At 35.6% G+C, this 15600-nt stretch overlaps 2 protein-coding genes across 4 annotated transcripts; both read right to left on the minus strand.

The window, feature by feature from the left end:
• Positions 1-270: 270 nt before the first annotated feature.
• Positions 271-5747, minus strand: LOC128016190 (obg-like ATPase 1). 2 transcript variants are annotated; one of them, XM_052600662.1, is made up of 11 exons: positions 5612-5747; positions 4860-4960; positions 4060-4203; positions 3842-3969; positions 3164-3339; positions 2986-3066; positions 2331-2428; positions 1490-1630; positions 894-990; positions 680-802; positions 271-588 (listed from the first exon to the last, which is right to left on the minus strand). In XM_052600662.1, the coding sequence occupies exons 2-11, from the start codon at positions 4958-4960 to the stop codon at positions 487-489; spliced, it is 1191 nt and encodes a 396-aa protein (XP_052456622.1). In that variant the 5' UTR covers positions 5612-5747; the 3' UTR covers positions 271-486. The 2 variants fall into 2 exon arrangements, with proteins under 2 accessions (XP_052456622.1, XP_052456621.1); XM_052600661.1 differs by lacking the exon at positions 5612-5747 and adding an exon at positions 5049-5213.
• Positions 5748-6808: 1061 nt separating this feature from the next.
• On the minus strand, positions 6809-15367 carry gpr155b (G protein-coupled receptor 155b). 2 transcript variants are annotated; one of them, XM_052600663.1, is made up of 17 exons: positions 15165-15362; positions 14182-14657; positions 13897-14075; positions 13591-13811; positions 12514-12682; positions 12258-12413; positions 11240-11323; positions 10935-11055; positions 10717-10801; positions 10412-10502; positions 10082-10289; positions 9710-9781; positions 9529-9632; positions 9281-9376; positions 9118-9182; positions 8892-9029; positions 6809-8236 (listed from the first exon to the last, which is right to left on the minus strand). In XM_052600663.1, the coding sequence occupies exons 2-17, from the start codon at positions 14597-14599 to the stop codon at positions 8188-8190; spliced, it is 2256 nt and encodes a 751-aa protein (XP_052456623.1). In that variant the 5' UTR covers positions 14600-14657; positions 15165-15362; the 3' UTR covers positions 6809-8187. The 2 variants fall into 2 exon arrangements, 1 of the variants encoding a protein (XP_052456623.1); XR_008184086.1 differs by lacking the exons at positions 6809-8236; positions 8892-9029 and having other exon boundaries at positions 9139-9182; positions 9456-9632; positions 15165-15367.
• Between the last annotated feature and the right edge of the window lie 233 nt (positions 15368-15600).

Raw genomic sequence — 15600 nt, forward strand, 5'->3', positions numbered from 1 at the left:
TTTTATCTTACAATTTTGACAATTTTCTCGTGATTGCTAGTTAATATCTTGCAATATAAAATATAAAATCAGTAGGAAAAAAAAGATAGGAAAAAAGTAGGAAGAAGAAAAGTTGCAATTATCTTTATATTTATTAATTCTGTGGTGAAAAAATTAAATAAATAAAAAAAATCCCATCCAGACTGTTTGATTAGTTATTTGATTAGTTATTGGCTGAACATCTAGAAATGCGCGAGACAACTGGGAAAGAACCTTCAACAGAAAACACTCTGATCTAAGAAAGTGTTTTATTAGAATAAACTGCTGTGTGACATGCAGCTTTTGTAAGCAGACCAGCCATTACATTTATTTCAACCATCAGCCAAAATAATAAAATAAAAAATGAACTTCTACGCCACTAAGGTGTGACTGTCTTTTAAATGTTCCAAAGCCATAAATTACGAGACTGAGCAAAAGTCATAGGCAGTACTGTCCATCCAACTGGCTTCACTTCTTTTTGGGCTGATTAGGTGTGTTGAATTTGAAAAAGATGATGTCACCATCTTCCACTATGTAGTTTCTCCCCTGTTGTCTGTATTTTCCGGCAGCCTGCAAGTATTTGACAACATTATCAGTCCATTATTCAACCTTTAACAACCCATGCTGTTTTATGTCATCAAGCATGCCATTAAAATCCTACTTTAACACCGTTTTCACTGCCTTCCTCCTTGAAGTCTGTAAACTTCATGACTTCGGCCATGATGAAGCCCTTCTCGAAGTCTGTGTGGATCTTTCCAGCTGCTTGCGGGGCCTTGGTGCCTTTCTGTAAGGTGTTCAAACACATGCCTAACATTTCAGAGGTCCAGCAGAATATATCAGTGTTAAATGTGTTTCTGAACATGTGCTTTGCTCACCCTGATGGTCCATGCACGGACTTCATCAGGTCCTGCTGTGAAGAAGTACTCCAGCTGCAGGCCTGCGTACCCACTCTTGATTATCTTAGTCAGAATACTGAAACAAAGAATTAAAAATTCACAATATGAAAAACATGAGGGGAAGAATTATGATAACACCATCCAAGATGTATATATATTTTTCCATTCTCCATTGGAACAGTCTTGGAGAAATGTAGCATTACATCACTTGCTCAACAATGGATCCTCAGCAGTGAATGGGTGCCATCAAAGCGAGTTCAAACAGCTGATAAAAGCATCTGATAATATCGATCCACACAAGCTTTTTATTGATTAATTGACATTAATTGATGGACTGGAGTCATGTTGATTATTCTAAAGGTTTTATCAGCTTTTTGGGCTCTCATTCCGACGGCACCCATTCACTGCAGAGAAGCTATTTGTGAGAAAGTGATGTACTGTAATATCCCCTTTCTCCAAATCTGATCTGATTAAGAAATAAACTCATCGACATCTGTGCTGGCAAATATTCATTTTGGATGAACTATTCTTTTTAAATTCAGCAAAGAGGAAAAAGAAGGAGACTAAATCTCAACCTCTGTGTTTTGTTCTCCTCACAATATTTCTGTTTCTCTTCATCAGTCATATCCTGATACTTGCTCTCAAATCCCCCACTGAACGGGATGACCAGCGCACATGGATCATGAGCGTCAACCCACTCCTTGATCTTCACCAACCTACAAAAAACAAAAAAGTTTCCATCAGCCGCCCTAAAATCAGATTAACTAGAGGCTGACAGCCACAAAACAAAAGGAGTAACATCAAAAGTATGAGATATTTAGAGTGTCATATTTTTCCATTATACCTAGTTTACTGCTCTGCATGTTTCCTGGAGTAATGACACCTGAGACTTCATTTCTTGAAAATCACAATTCACAATCAATCAGAAAGCAGTACTATTTAAAAGGATAGTTGACCCAAAAATCGAAATTCAGTCACCATTTACTCACTCATGCATTTCTTTATTTTGCTGAACAGGAAAGAATATATTTTGATAAACTATTTTTTGTCCATATACTGTAATGGAAGTCAATAGGTAGCATAAATGTTTCTTTAGTTAATATGTTTAGTTCTTAAAAATATCTTATCTAATATCTAAAAATCTGTTTGGAATGACATGATGGTGAGTAAATGATGACATTTTTCATTTTTTGGTGAACTATCCCTTTAAGAGGCCAGACACATATCTGTCAGTCTTTGCTATAACAGTCAGTTGTTTAATGTTATACATAGCATTTAATTTACACACATGACATCTGTAAATCAACTTAATTTTAGTTGGACAAGGAAAAAGAGAGTCACACATGCAATCTTGTTTTGTCAAATAATGTTGCATTGTATATACATAGCAGATGGACAGCGAACACTTTATCTCACCATTTATTCTTTTTCCTTATGTAATCTTTTTCTGAGAGGTTTACCAAGTAGATCATCGGCTTGGATGTCAGGAACAGATACTTATTCAAAACCTCAATCTAAAGATCCAGAAAAAACAGTTAGTATATAATTGAAAACCTTAATCTGAGCAAATATGTTTTCAGGCTTGCATATATTCCCTCAATAAAAAGTGAATAGGATAGGATTTTTATAAGATTTGGAGAGTATATACAATCTATACAATCAAAATGAAATATAAATATATATATATATATATATATATATATATATATATATATATATATATATATATATATATATATATATATATATATATATATATATATATATGCCTTCTATATATATATATATATATATATATATATATATATATATATTTCATTTTGAGAAAAAAAGTCTAAATAAAATGTTGAGAATATAATCATTACATTATGAGAATAAAAGTCAAAATAAAATGTTGAGAATAAAATCATTAAATTACGATAATAAAGTAGAAATTAGTTTGTTTTGTTTTTATGTTTCCATTCTCAACATTTTTTTGCAACATTAACAACAAAAAAGCTAACTTGTTAGGACTCATTTCTGCAGGCCTCTATACGGATTAATACTTAATACTAAAAAAAAAGATTTAAACCTCTTTGTCATTCCATTCATGGTAATAACGGACATGTTTCTTTTCGTCAACAACCCACGACTTTATTTTACACATGATGTCCTGCAAGCAGAGAAAACATTACAAAATGTTACAAACTAAGAAGACTGTTTTAATTCTGAGGTAGTCAGATGTATACTGGGATATATAGTTCACTCACATATTCAGGTTTGAGTTTTTTGTCTCCTCCCCTCACAGCGGTTTTCTCAAGCTTATCAATGATTGGCCCAATCATCTCTTCATCCTTCATCCTCAGTTCTTCATGAATGATCTCTATATCCCTCACTGGATCAACACAGCCCTCAACGTGGATAATATCTTCATCCTCAAAAGCTCCTACACACAAACCGTTGCATATACACATTGTCAGGGTTAGTTTATTTAAAATATAAATCACATATTTCCATATGTATGTTAGATAACTATCACAATGTCAGTTTACATATTATAACTTTAAGTTTTCAAGGCTTTTTGTACATTTTTTGACAAATTTTGTTGGATTTGTTCTTTCTTATTTTCAACTACATGGTAACTAGCAGAAAAATTATTGGTAGCACTTTTTTTTACAGTCCTGTTCCTAATTTACATACTATGTACTTATTATAGTAAATGTAATAACTAGGTACTAACCCTGAACCTAACCCTACCCCATGTAGTTACCTTGTATTACCAGAACTTTCTTAGATAAAAACACTGTAAGTACACTATAAGTACATGTAAATACATGTACTGTAAAATAAAGTGCAACCAAATTCTTAATATAACAGATATGAGAAATTTCCTAAAATCTAAAAATCAACAAATTTTCTGAAATGCTTTTAAATGGCTATCAACTTACGTGTCATGTGAAAGATGGCATCACAGGCACTGATGTGGGAGAGGAAGGCGTTACCCAATCCCTGGCCAGCGTGAGCCCCTTTCACTAAGCCAGCAATATCCACCACATTTAGAAATGCTGGAACCTTACTGGAAGGAAAGTTAAAAGAGAAATTAAGATAATTTCACTGATGTCTAGAAATAGAAGCTGCTGATAATTGCATTATGTAGACATGGCACCTGACTGGTTTATGGTACTGGCAGAGGAAGTCGTAGCGCTCATCAGGAATGGGCACACGGCTCTCGTTTGGGTCGATAGTGCAAAAGGGAAAATTCTCAGCAGCTGCCTGACTCTTTGTCAGAACATTGAAGAAGGTCGACTTTCTGAAATCACAAACAAATGAACTGTGTTAAGTAATGAGAACATGGATCACTGAAACTTTGTCATGCATTATAAACAAACAAATTCTTGCTATATATACAGAGACTCAAGTTGCATTCAATATTGCAAACTATCTAGTAGATATTACACTTACTTCATCTCTTTAAAAAAAGCTGCTCCATATAGTATGAATACAATTTGGACATATTACAGCCACAATGTTGTCATTGTCACATGACCTACCAGGTTTAGTTGCATTGCTTCACTGTTTTTTTTTTTTTTTTTTTTTTTTTACATACTGTTTTGTGAATACAAATGAATGTGATGCATACACTTTTGATTAACCTTTTTTGCATACTATAAAGCATGGAAGGCGGCAAAGTTGGACAAAACCCAACTTTGTTGTCATTCAAAAATGACTGCCCATTCTGTAGCAGGATGATGTCATTCTCATAATGCACCTTGATCATGACTAATAATGATTTTGGATAATTTCACACAAAACAGAAGGATAGGTTTGCCTTAAGCATGAATAAAACGCAACTGGGTCAAGCATTGCACTTTATAATTCTGACACTATTTCCACTGGCGATGTCGAACTAAAGACCCGGCGCATATGCAGAATACAGCCAGAATACCAGCTGGGAGTGACACGTACCCTACATTTGGTAACCCAACAATTCCAATTTTCAAGGAAGTCCCGAAACGTCCAATCAGGGGGGGCTGTTTTGGTCCATCTCCTCCCTTCTTTGGAGGCATCTGTGGAGAGAAAACAATAATACCTACTTTCGCTTTAATGCATTGCATAATTGACCAAGTAAAACAACCAGTCATGCAGCTGCCACACCTTTTTAGGAGCCATGGTTAAATGCTGTCACTACTCTCTTGCAATATTACCAATGGAGTATATTTTGCAGAGTTTATTTTGCATAATTAAGACGCAGTAGAAACCAGACAATGTGTAACTTCTTAACTGCCTGGCTAACTGCAGTGACTAGTTACCATTTCACGACAGTGAAACCAGTGGCACCAGGATCCCAAAATAGCCCCCGGATTGAGTGTAAACTGACCGGCCTTATACACTGTAAGAGAGGCTAAATATATGTCCCTCCCTGTACAAGTAAGAGAAGGCATACGTGTATCATATCACTACTTATAAATCCCTGCACCACTGCCAACTGACAGCCGGGTTAATAGAAGTAGGGTGCTTCATTACTCGCTAGGAAATCAACAGAGAGACACATGTGCATCCAGAGCATCAATACCCTCATCCCCTATTCATTAGTGTATAGCTTGTTAGCATGCCAGTCATATGAAGAGTTCAATATGCGATAAAATACACAATTTAAACACAACTAGCACGTCAAAGAGATGCATATATAAATGAAATAAAACGTATGTTTATATCACCTTGATATCAGATTATGTCTGTCAGGAGATGAGGAATTTCACTGTGCTCAAATAAACACGCTGCTCCACACTTCGGCCGATGACACGAAAAGAATGCGCATACCGGAAGAGTCGTGAATCCTCACATTGTGATTGGTCGAAACGAGCTATAATGTTATGACGTTCGGGTAAACGCTTACAATATGAAGTAAACGAAAAAAAAAAGATGAAGTAAACGCCATTGGGAAAAGTTTTAATAAGCCCAAATGTAGTTTTTTTTATATATATATCACCTCCCATGTTTATAGTATTTAATACTTTTTTGAGACAATGCTCAAAAACTTTGTCAAAAACAAAAAATAAAAGCAGGAATCTTGTTAAAAGATTTATTTGATAGATATAATTTATTATAATACTTTATTTCATCCCGTTTAATATATATTTATTAATATAGATGGTTCATGGTTTAAAGAATGTTTGTGTGTGTGTGTGTGTGTGTGTGTTGTTTTCTGTGTAAGTCTAAGCCCCTCTTAAAACATATGTCCTTGAATGAAAGTTGTATTCCAATTTGTTCTGTAAACTTGTAATATTTTGTCATACTTAAAAAAATAAAAATTAATGAGCCAATTGAGAGAGGAAAATTCAGAGCTGAAACATGATCAAACACTCCTAAAGATGTTTGAAATCCGATCAATATACATGTATCTAGGATATTACAGGTCATACCTGCTTACTAATACTGCGTAGTAATACAGGTAAGGAGCATCTCAAAGAGGAGACGCACGATGTGGCCCTCGATTTACTATTTGAAGCCCTCATGGATATGGCAAGCCATTTTAACATTTAATACATCTGGCTCCACTAGCCACAATTTCGTTTTGACTAGTGAAAATTCAAATTTCAGATATCTATTCCATAATTTTGCATCGTTGTAATTATAATTAAGGCATTTACAATGTAACTATGTAATTATGATTATGAATATAAGATAATTATAGTCAAAATATACACTGAAAATTATTTTGACTAGTCATTATATACACTGAAGATCATCCTGAGTTTAATAGTCAAGTTTCTGTTACAGAACTCGTCTGAGAGATTGTCAGCTTAGTGTGCCAGATTCTTACATGAATAAATAAATCACCATCAAATTGCCCTGTAAAACATTGCCCTATATGTATAAAACCTGCGCCGCAGTTGCCATTTAATAGATACAACTTTTGACACTGTTTTTGACTTTAATGTATGAACAGTATTACAGAAACTAAACAATTTGTTCAACTTCAACAAAGAATAAACAGTAAATTTTCACCAGTAACTGCCCTCCTGCATTATTATATAATTTCACATATCTAGATATAAATACTTAGTCATAGAAACATAAATGACATCACCTATAGTATATAGATTAACACCAGCAAAACAAATTCCATAGATAAAAGATGCTAAATTAGGGAATTTTCACACTTCAGTCAATATTAAGGTACATAAAATAATGCTGTAGAAAATGGAGCGACCCTACTGTAAATTCCAGAGATTGTAATATATTTCTGCTTAGTTGGATCTAAAAATGTAACTGTGTAGGATCATTTTCAGGTTTGTAAACATGTCTTGTATTGCTTTGCTACAAGGCCATAGTCTTGTCATCAAGATGAGGCTCACAAGTAACACAACGCATACAATTAAAATCCCAGTCAGAAGTGTTTTTACAGCACTTTTGTAGACAGCATATTTCAGCGTTTCAGTAACAATTGCATCATAATTAATGTAATTATAATAATTAGTTCACATTCAGAGTTCTACAAATGTGTCACATACTCTGTTCCAAAATCTTCTAAGACACCATACATGTCATCTTGAAACTCCTAAGTGACTAATTAAAAAACACAGCAACTCTGTGCACTGCACCAATAGGGAACTGCATAGGAGACTCAACTTGCAATAGATTTAAACAGTGTTCAACATCAGCATATATAAGAATAATACCCAAAAATACATAGCACACATGAATACAGGATAAAATAACATTTTTTTTTTAAATTTGTCTCATCCACCATCTTGGACTTATTTTCACTCAAGATTGAATCAGTGTTTTCTAGGATTTCCCTTACACAAAGGATACATTCTATGCTGCCTTAAAATTGACGTACAATTAGGAATCTTCGGATGTTGTGCTATCCTCCATAAAGCACACTAGGTTTTGGAACAGAGCAAGTGTGTGTGTAAATTGAGGGCTGTTGAATGATGAGATAAAGGGAGAGTTCTGTGCTCTTTGCATGCCATGCATAGGAATTCAAGATATGCAACAAAAACTGATGAGAGAGCAGCTTGTTTCATAGCTCAGTCATAATTTTGTCTATTTAGGTCTTGCTTGGGCTCGTGTCACATTACAAAATGGAGGTACATTTGAAACAATATCACAGGGAGTTTGAAATCATACAGAGGGGTCACATGGAGTATGACACTGTTCTTCTGCAGCGGTGTCCTGAAAGCAAGGCCACACCTTTCTATCTTTAGCCACGCCCACACACAGGGGCTAATGAACTCACTGCCTGTATACCAAACCACACTCATATACCAGTGAGTACACCTGTCAATCAAAGAAAGGATTCACCAACTGGTCCGTTGAGAGATTCAGAAGAAGCACTAGGAAGAAAGTGAGAGAAAAAGATAAAATAGAAAATGGACAGGAGTGTTTGATTTTTGTAGTTGTTGTTTTACACACAACCTTTTTAATGTAAAATCATCTTTAATTTTGATTCCCTCAACAATGTATACCTCACTGTGGCACTATTTAGTTTGTTAGAGCATCCTGACCAGTCCCTCACAGAAAACGGACTTAACAAATGGTGTGAACACTGTTAGTCCTTTCAGAAATATAAATATTCAAATTGCTAAATTATATGACTGGTCTGTATTGAGTTATATTAATTTAAGTGTCTTGGTGGGCTTCCATCTCTTTCCCCATAATTTATCGTCCACTCTGTACTATGAATAAAAATGGCCCAGAAATGACCTAATAATAATGTGTGTGTTCGTGAAAAAACAACAAAGAAAACGCTTAAATGAAAATGCAACAGAAAACATCTATAGTACACTACAACAATACTGCTTCAAATTAATTTAAATTAAAAATGATTCCAGTTTAACCCATTATGAAATATTTGTACAACATCAGAACTACAAAAATGTTAACCACAATTAGAATAAAAATAGTGAATATAGAGATAAAGACAAATTCAAAATGTGAATTAAAACTGTAACAGTATTTCAGTGATACTAAATTAATACTGACACTCACCCTCTATTGCGAACAATATCCTGAACACACTGATCTTTGTGGTACCTCACAAACTGTGTACAGGTCAGTCGTATTTCCTCAGGAACAGCAGCAGACTCGAGGCTTTCGTCCTCACCAAAACCACACAGAGCAGCCAGCCTACGAACACAGAACACTGCTGCTGAGGCTACATCCAAAAATGGTCACAATAGTGTCTAGAATAATAACACAAATATGGCTGATTTACCGTTTTCTGAATGGAAGAATAATAAGATGCTCATCTAACCCAAAAATTGCAAAGGAAATAAAACCCTGATGGAGAAATAGGATATTTTAAATAATTAACACCATCACTTCATATGTATCAAGCTGTTCTAAGCTTGCAGTGAGAACTGTGTGACTGTGGTCACCTGTCCATAATTGACTACAGCACAAAAGAACTGTAGTTCGAGGTAAAGTCGTCCTGGATCAGCACTGAACAACCACCACAGACAGCTGGACAGGTTCTGAAATATACAAATAATTTGTCCCAAATATAAACAAGTAGTAGTCGGAGTATAATTTACAATGCTTCACGGTGCTTACTTCATTATGAGTGTGTACGTATGTGTTTTTTGGGAGTGTATGTCTACTCAAACTGTATGTGGAGTGAACATACAGCCAGCATGCTGACAATGAGGAGCAGGCAGAGGAGCACATGTCGAGCTATCTGTCTCTCCTCCTGCACACGTGTAGAGCTTGATGCCTCTCTCAGGAAAACTTCTAGAACAGAAACACCATTTTGCCTGCTGAAACTTTATTTAATAACTTGATAAGAGTGAAATAAAAAATATTTCAACCTGCTGAAGGCACTGGCGTGTCGTTAAGATGCCCTACTATCATATCTGGCATGGGTTCACTACAACAAACATCTGTCAACAACAAAGAAGAAGTTATACCACACATACATTATAGAAGTATGAACAAAATTGGAAATGCATTACTGTCACCTTACTAAAAGGAACAGTTCACCAAAAATAAAAACAACCAAGATGTAGGTGAGTTTGTTTCTTTACTGTAACAGATTTGGAGAAATTGTGCATTACATCACTTGTTCACAAATGGATTCTCTGCAGGGAATGGGTGCCATCAGAAAGAGCTCAAATAGCTTTGTTACTTTTAGTTCCCCAATACTGAATATATGCACATGCATACAGCAGAGATCTAGTTACCTGTGTTGAGGCTGCTGTAGGTTTGCTCAAGCTCAGATGAGTGCTGGTTCTCTGTCTGGGGTTGTCTCTCATCTTCTGTTGTGCCAGTCATGGAGTTTTGATCTAGGGCTTGATAGTTCTGCTCCTCCTGGGCCCCTCTGCTCAACCCCATCAAAGAGAGACCACCCAGCATGATGCTGCACCCCAGAACTACCACAGTACACACAATCTGAAGAAAAAGAGAGAATGGAAGGGGGTAAGGGAAAGGAACAAGTTAATAGACAGACAAAAAGAAACTGTGACATGCATTGTGAGGTTTTGTATAAACACAGTCAAAAAATGCCAACCTACCTGCCCCTTGCCATAAAAGAAAGCGGAGTCCAAGTTGTCACTCATTCTTTGTCCTACCATGAGTAGCCCACCCACAATCAGAAAAGGAACTCTAAGATAACAAAATTAAAACACAAAAGATGTTTTCTCCAGTGAATTTGAAGTTCTGCGATTGCATTTCCAGTTAGTTTCAAAGCATAATTTAATGTAATGTTGTTTCATTCAATTTTATTTAATTTAACTTGGAAAATACAAAAAAAAAAATGTATTTACTTTTGAATAATAAATACACATGCATACACACAGACATACACATATATACTCACCCCCAACCAAAGATGATGAAAAAGATAGGTTTCACTTTCAAGTTTTCATTTCTGCCCAATAAAGTAAGAGCGAACGCCAAAAGACCTACAACACAATATCTACACAACTACTAAACATCGCTACAACTGCACAACACAACTACAAACTAAAATCACCCAATGGAAATTACCCTCATCCATAAAGAATTGTTTAATGTGCGTGTGTGATGATTCATTACCTGTCCACATGAAGGTACTGTAAAGAGACCCATAAAGCAGAGTAAAGGTGAGAATTTGGCCAAACGTGTTCTCCTGCTTCAGAAAAATCTTCCATAACATCATTGATACGCAAGCTAGTAGCTGCATTAGAGACAAAAAACAGCAGACTTAGGAATACCATACTGAGGAAAAATATGTTTGAACAACTTGCTGGTTGCCAGGGCATTGCTTTATGGCTGATAAGGTATTCTGAGTGTTTTTTAGAGTTAGTGTTATGATTTAGGTCCCTCATAATGAATGTCTCTTTTTGTGGAAGATTATGTACCTGTGCTAAGAACAGATTTGTGGCAAACATATGCGGCAGCCTCCTAAACTTCTTACTCAGTAGCATGACAGCAAGGGTCCAACCCTGCAACACACACACACACACATGCACACACAAAAACATAATTAGGACCTTATTATCCAGATTTTGTAACTCATCGTTTCTGGGATCACATATTTCAAATGTTTCTCTGTTTGATGTAGAACCTTTGATTTCTAATCCTCTTAGTATTAGATTCGTATTCATATATGTTCTCTATGGTTACACGTGAGTATTAAGTCAGGTCTTTCAAAGCCAGATCTTTCCCTCTCAAATATATAATACATTAAAAACCTGAATAAAATAGAATAGAAAAGTGAACAGGATAGAAGCAGAAACAGAAAACAGATAAGACAGCAGAGGACTTGAACGGAATACTCTAGACTAGACTAGAATAGAATTGAATAGACTTGAACCAGAAGAGAGAGAAAAAGAAAACCAATAGAATAGAAAATAATAGAACAGAAAATAATAAAATACAATTTACAGAAGAAGAGAATGGAACAGAATAGAAACAGGAGTGAACAAGATAAGACAGAAAGGAACATGAATAGAACAGACAGAAGCAGTGAATAGAATAGAATTAAGTGAACAGAACTGAATTTAGTGAACAGAACTGAATAGATCAGAAGTTAACCAGAACAGACAGAAGGGAAGAGCACCGGAATATAATAGAATCGCATCAGAAATAAACCATAAGAAACAGGAAAAAAGAAGAAACCCTAAATTAAATAGAACAAAATACAATAGATGGACAGAAGTAAACATACAGAACAGAATAGAATCAGAAGTGAACTCACAGAAAACATAGAAGAAGAGAAGAGAAGAGAAGAGAAGAGAAGAGAAGAGAAGAGAAGAGAAGAGAAGAGAAGAGAAGAGAAGAGAAGAGAAGAGAAGAGAAGAGAAGAGAAGAGATAACTGGATAAGTCTGTAAGCAAATGATATGCGTTCTTTTACATATTAACCCATACACACTCACCAGGGCTATTAGGCTGACAATGCTGATGTTAAAGCTCACGTCCTGCAGCTCCGTCACCAGGGATGTGGCCTCCATCCACGGAATGGTCAGTAACCAGGCTGACACATACATGATGGGCGCTGATAGGAACGTGCTAATGACCATACCAGAGGTCACCTACCACACACAATACACTTGTACTGATTTGTGTTGGCGGAATTTTTAACAGCAATCACTGAGTCTGAGAGACATTTGAAGAAATTAATTTATTGCTTACCACCTCCAGCTCCATGTTGTAGTGGACAGCATATATGGCCACACTAGGAGCAGTAGGGAAGACTCCATAAAGGAAAGCATAATCAGACAGGCTGGAGTGATTTACAGAGCTGGAGTTACCAGCATCCAACAGCTCCACCATGTCCTTACACAACAATGGCATAACTAGTCTGGAAAACAGAAACACACAGTAATAAGTCTATCTAAATTATGTATCAGCTCTCAAATAGTATATTTATGACTATATTCAAGATTTATGCATTTTAATAGCATATAAAATGTACATTATTTAAATTATGCAATATAAAATTAACGTAATAAACTTAATGTGATGCATATTTGAAAGTCATACATAAAGGAAAAAGAATGAGATTTATGTCATAGTACTAATAAAGCATTTATGTTTTAAATACGCAATTGTAAATATTTTGAATAAATGCATAAATATGATTATTTAAATAAAATCAAACACAATGAAAAACTGCAGCCTGATAATCAGTCTTGTTTCAGTATTAATTATATACTGTACTATTATAAATTCATTTTTATATTAGGTTAAGGTTTAATAATTGTACTATGTGCTTTTGGTATTTTTATTAGTTTTATATTTTGAAATGTTTCCTTTTACCTTTAATTTAGGTCACACTTTAGTTTGGGGACAACATTTCACTATTAACTATTAACTATGGTTTTGCTTCAAGAAACTCATAATTTGCTGATAGAGTAGGTATGGGGCAGGATGAAGGGATGTAAAATGTGATAATAAGGCATTAATATGTGCTTTATAAGTTCTAATAAACAGCCAAAATGCTAGTTATATGCATGCTAATAGCTTAAGCAAAAAGTTAATAATGAGAATTGGTCCATAAACTACTGTTTTACTGTCTAGTTTTAGCTAACAATAACAACTGCTGAGGATAAGTATGCCACAGTGGTCTGATATTAAAATTGGCCACAACTGTTATAAACTTAGCAACCTCGTAAACCAAATAGTGTGGAGTTCAAAACTACAATCTTCTGGTCCCAGATATTTAACCACTATGCCAAAACATCCCACATACAACTAATTTTCACTCACAGTTTGGCAGTGATAAGCAGGATGAGGGAAACCCCAGTGCTGCGTGTGAGTTTACCCATCTGTCCCACCATGTTCAGGCCCAGATAAAAGAGTGCCGCCCCTCCAAAAGAGTTTGCCAGTCCATCAACAAACTCTCCAAGCAAAACAGGCACATGTCCGCCAAACAGGAAATGAGAAAGAATTCCAACAATAACCATGAAGACTATTGGGTTCTTCAAAACCTGAAAAAAAGAGGAAAGATTAGAATAATGTAAAAAAAAAAGATGACATTAACATAAACTTCTGGATAAAGATGAACACACGCACCTGCAATATGACTGTAAAGATCACATGCAGTTTGCTGTAGTTGCTGTCATTGGTGTGTCGCCATCTCTGAATCTCACACAAAGCAAAGCCCACAGGGTTCAGCAGCATCAGAGACACAGGAGCCACCAAATATATATACTGCATATACTCTGGGTGTGAAGACCTGTACAGCGCATCCACTGAATGAGGAAATTACCCATGATTATTGACATAATATACATTTTTTGTACATAACTGTATGTGCACGTGTACTTAAGATGTATTTCTCCGTGAGGCGAACCTCACCTATAGGATATCCCAGTGCAAAGTCATTGCTCTGAGTGGCAAAGATAGCAAACAGCCCGGCTTTACTGTATTTGCTCTCAGGATTTGCCACCAACAGCGTCAGCACACAAACAAGCAAGAACACACACACTTTTGCGATCAAAATGCTCCATAGAAAAGACCAGACGACATGTTCAAACTGCAGCTGCACCATGTTTTTGAAGAGCAATGCAGGAAGAGCGAAACATGACACAAAACTTCCCAGGCCTTTGACCTGTCCGATGCTGATGATGTCACTGAGACCCGCCACATAGCCACACAGGATGATGCCAAAGCACTCCAGGAGAGCCGGGAAAAGTTTGTCGATAGACATGGAGGGTGCTCCAAGAGGGCTGTGAGTGATGTTGAGGCCATGAATGGTGACATACTGGCCCTCCATGATGATGAGGTTGACAGGCACCACTGAGAGAGATGATCTAACCGTGCAATTCAGAAAGCTGGGAATAATAATAAAAAAAACAAGTCTGAGAGGAGGAAAAACTGTGTGAGATGCAAAGTCAGGGCTCAACAAAAGAACTGTTTTCTAGCAAAAGTGTGTTTATGTGTTTTTTTTTATATATAAATTAATGGCTAATAGTAAATCAGAAAGATATTATTACAATTCTTAATATTATTGTTGTTATTGTTATTATTAATAATAATAGACTACCTCGCTTACTACCTACAACAATAATATTAATTACAATAATAAAAAATTATTTGTAATTATCGGCAAAAAAAACGGTATTATAATAATAAAATAATAAAATAATATGAAAACATTCATATATATATATATATATATATATATATATATATATATATATATTCATATAACAGTAATATAATATTCGAAGTCTTAAAATAAATTACCAAAGATGTTATTATGATAAACAAGGCCACTGAATCAATGCAGTCAAATCAGCTATATTTGTCACCTGTACTACAAACGCTTTCAGTCTTACCTTGCGAGAAAAACGACAGACTGTTGTCGATGACGTACCGTGTGTTCACTTTCGACGGTCGATATATGAACTGAATATCATGAAGAAAGAAAAACACGGCCGGAACATAATGCTTTCACTCTGCTCACAGCATCTCCAACGCTTCAGCACTCCGTTACTTTCAATGTCAAATCACTGAATGACTGACGCTTGAGTGCGCCTATGACGCTACATACCCCGCCTTATTTCGTATGGTGATGTCGCTGATTGGTGGAAATGTTAGCGTATATGCGGATATCGACTGAACATTCACAAGTGATTGGCCAGAGTCATGCGCGCTAGTGAATGGAGTCATTTTGCCTCTATTATTAGTAAAGAAGGAATCTGTTGAGAGAATTCCACCGGGCCTTGTTGAACACATATTTCTTGTTAAAATAATTGATTTATTTTAATAATA

The sequence above is a fragment of the Carassius gibelio genome, chromosome A6, assembly GCF_023724105.1.
Source record: "Carassius gibelio isolate Cgi1373 ecotype wild population from Czech Republic chromosome A6, carGib1.2-hapl.c, whole genome shotgun sequence".
Taxonomy (NCBI): Eukaryota; Metazoa; Chordata; class Actinopteri; order Cypriniformes; family Cyprinidae; genus Carassius; species Carassius gibelio.

What these genes read in the sequence shown, in the direction of transcription:
- LOC128016190 (XM_052600661.1), bottom strand. An exon ending in TCCGTGCATGGACCATCAGG is followed by an intron (nt 803 to 893) that starts GTGAGCAAAGCA and finishes AACACCTTACAG; the next exon opens with AAAGGCACCAAGGCCCCGCA. An exon ending in GCAGTGAAAACGGTGTTAAA is followed by an intron (nt 589 to 679) that starts GTAGGATTTTAA and finishes AAATACTTGCAG; the next exon opens with GCTGCCGGAAAATACAGACA.
- gpr155b (XM_052600663.1), bottom strand. Translation starts at nt 14,599, where the DNA reads ATGGAGGGCCAGTATGTCACCATTCATGGCCTCAACATCACTCACAGC. An exon ending in ACAACATGGAGCTGGAGGTG is followed by an intron (nt 12,414 to 12,513) that starts GTAAGCAATAAA and finishes TGTGTGTGGTAG; the next exon opens with GTGACCTCTGGTATGGTCAT. An exon ending in GATATTGTTCGCAATAGAGG is followed by an intron (nt 8,237 to 8,891) that starts GTGAGTGTCAGT and finishes CTTTCTTCCTAG; the next exon opens with TGCTTCTTCTGAATCTCTCA.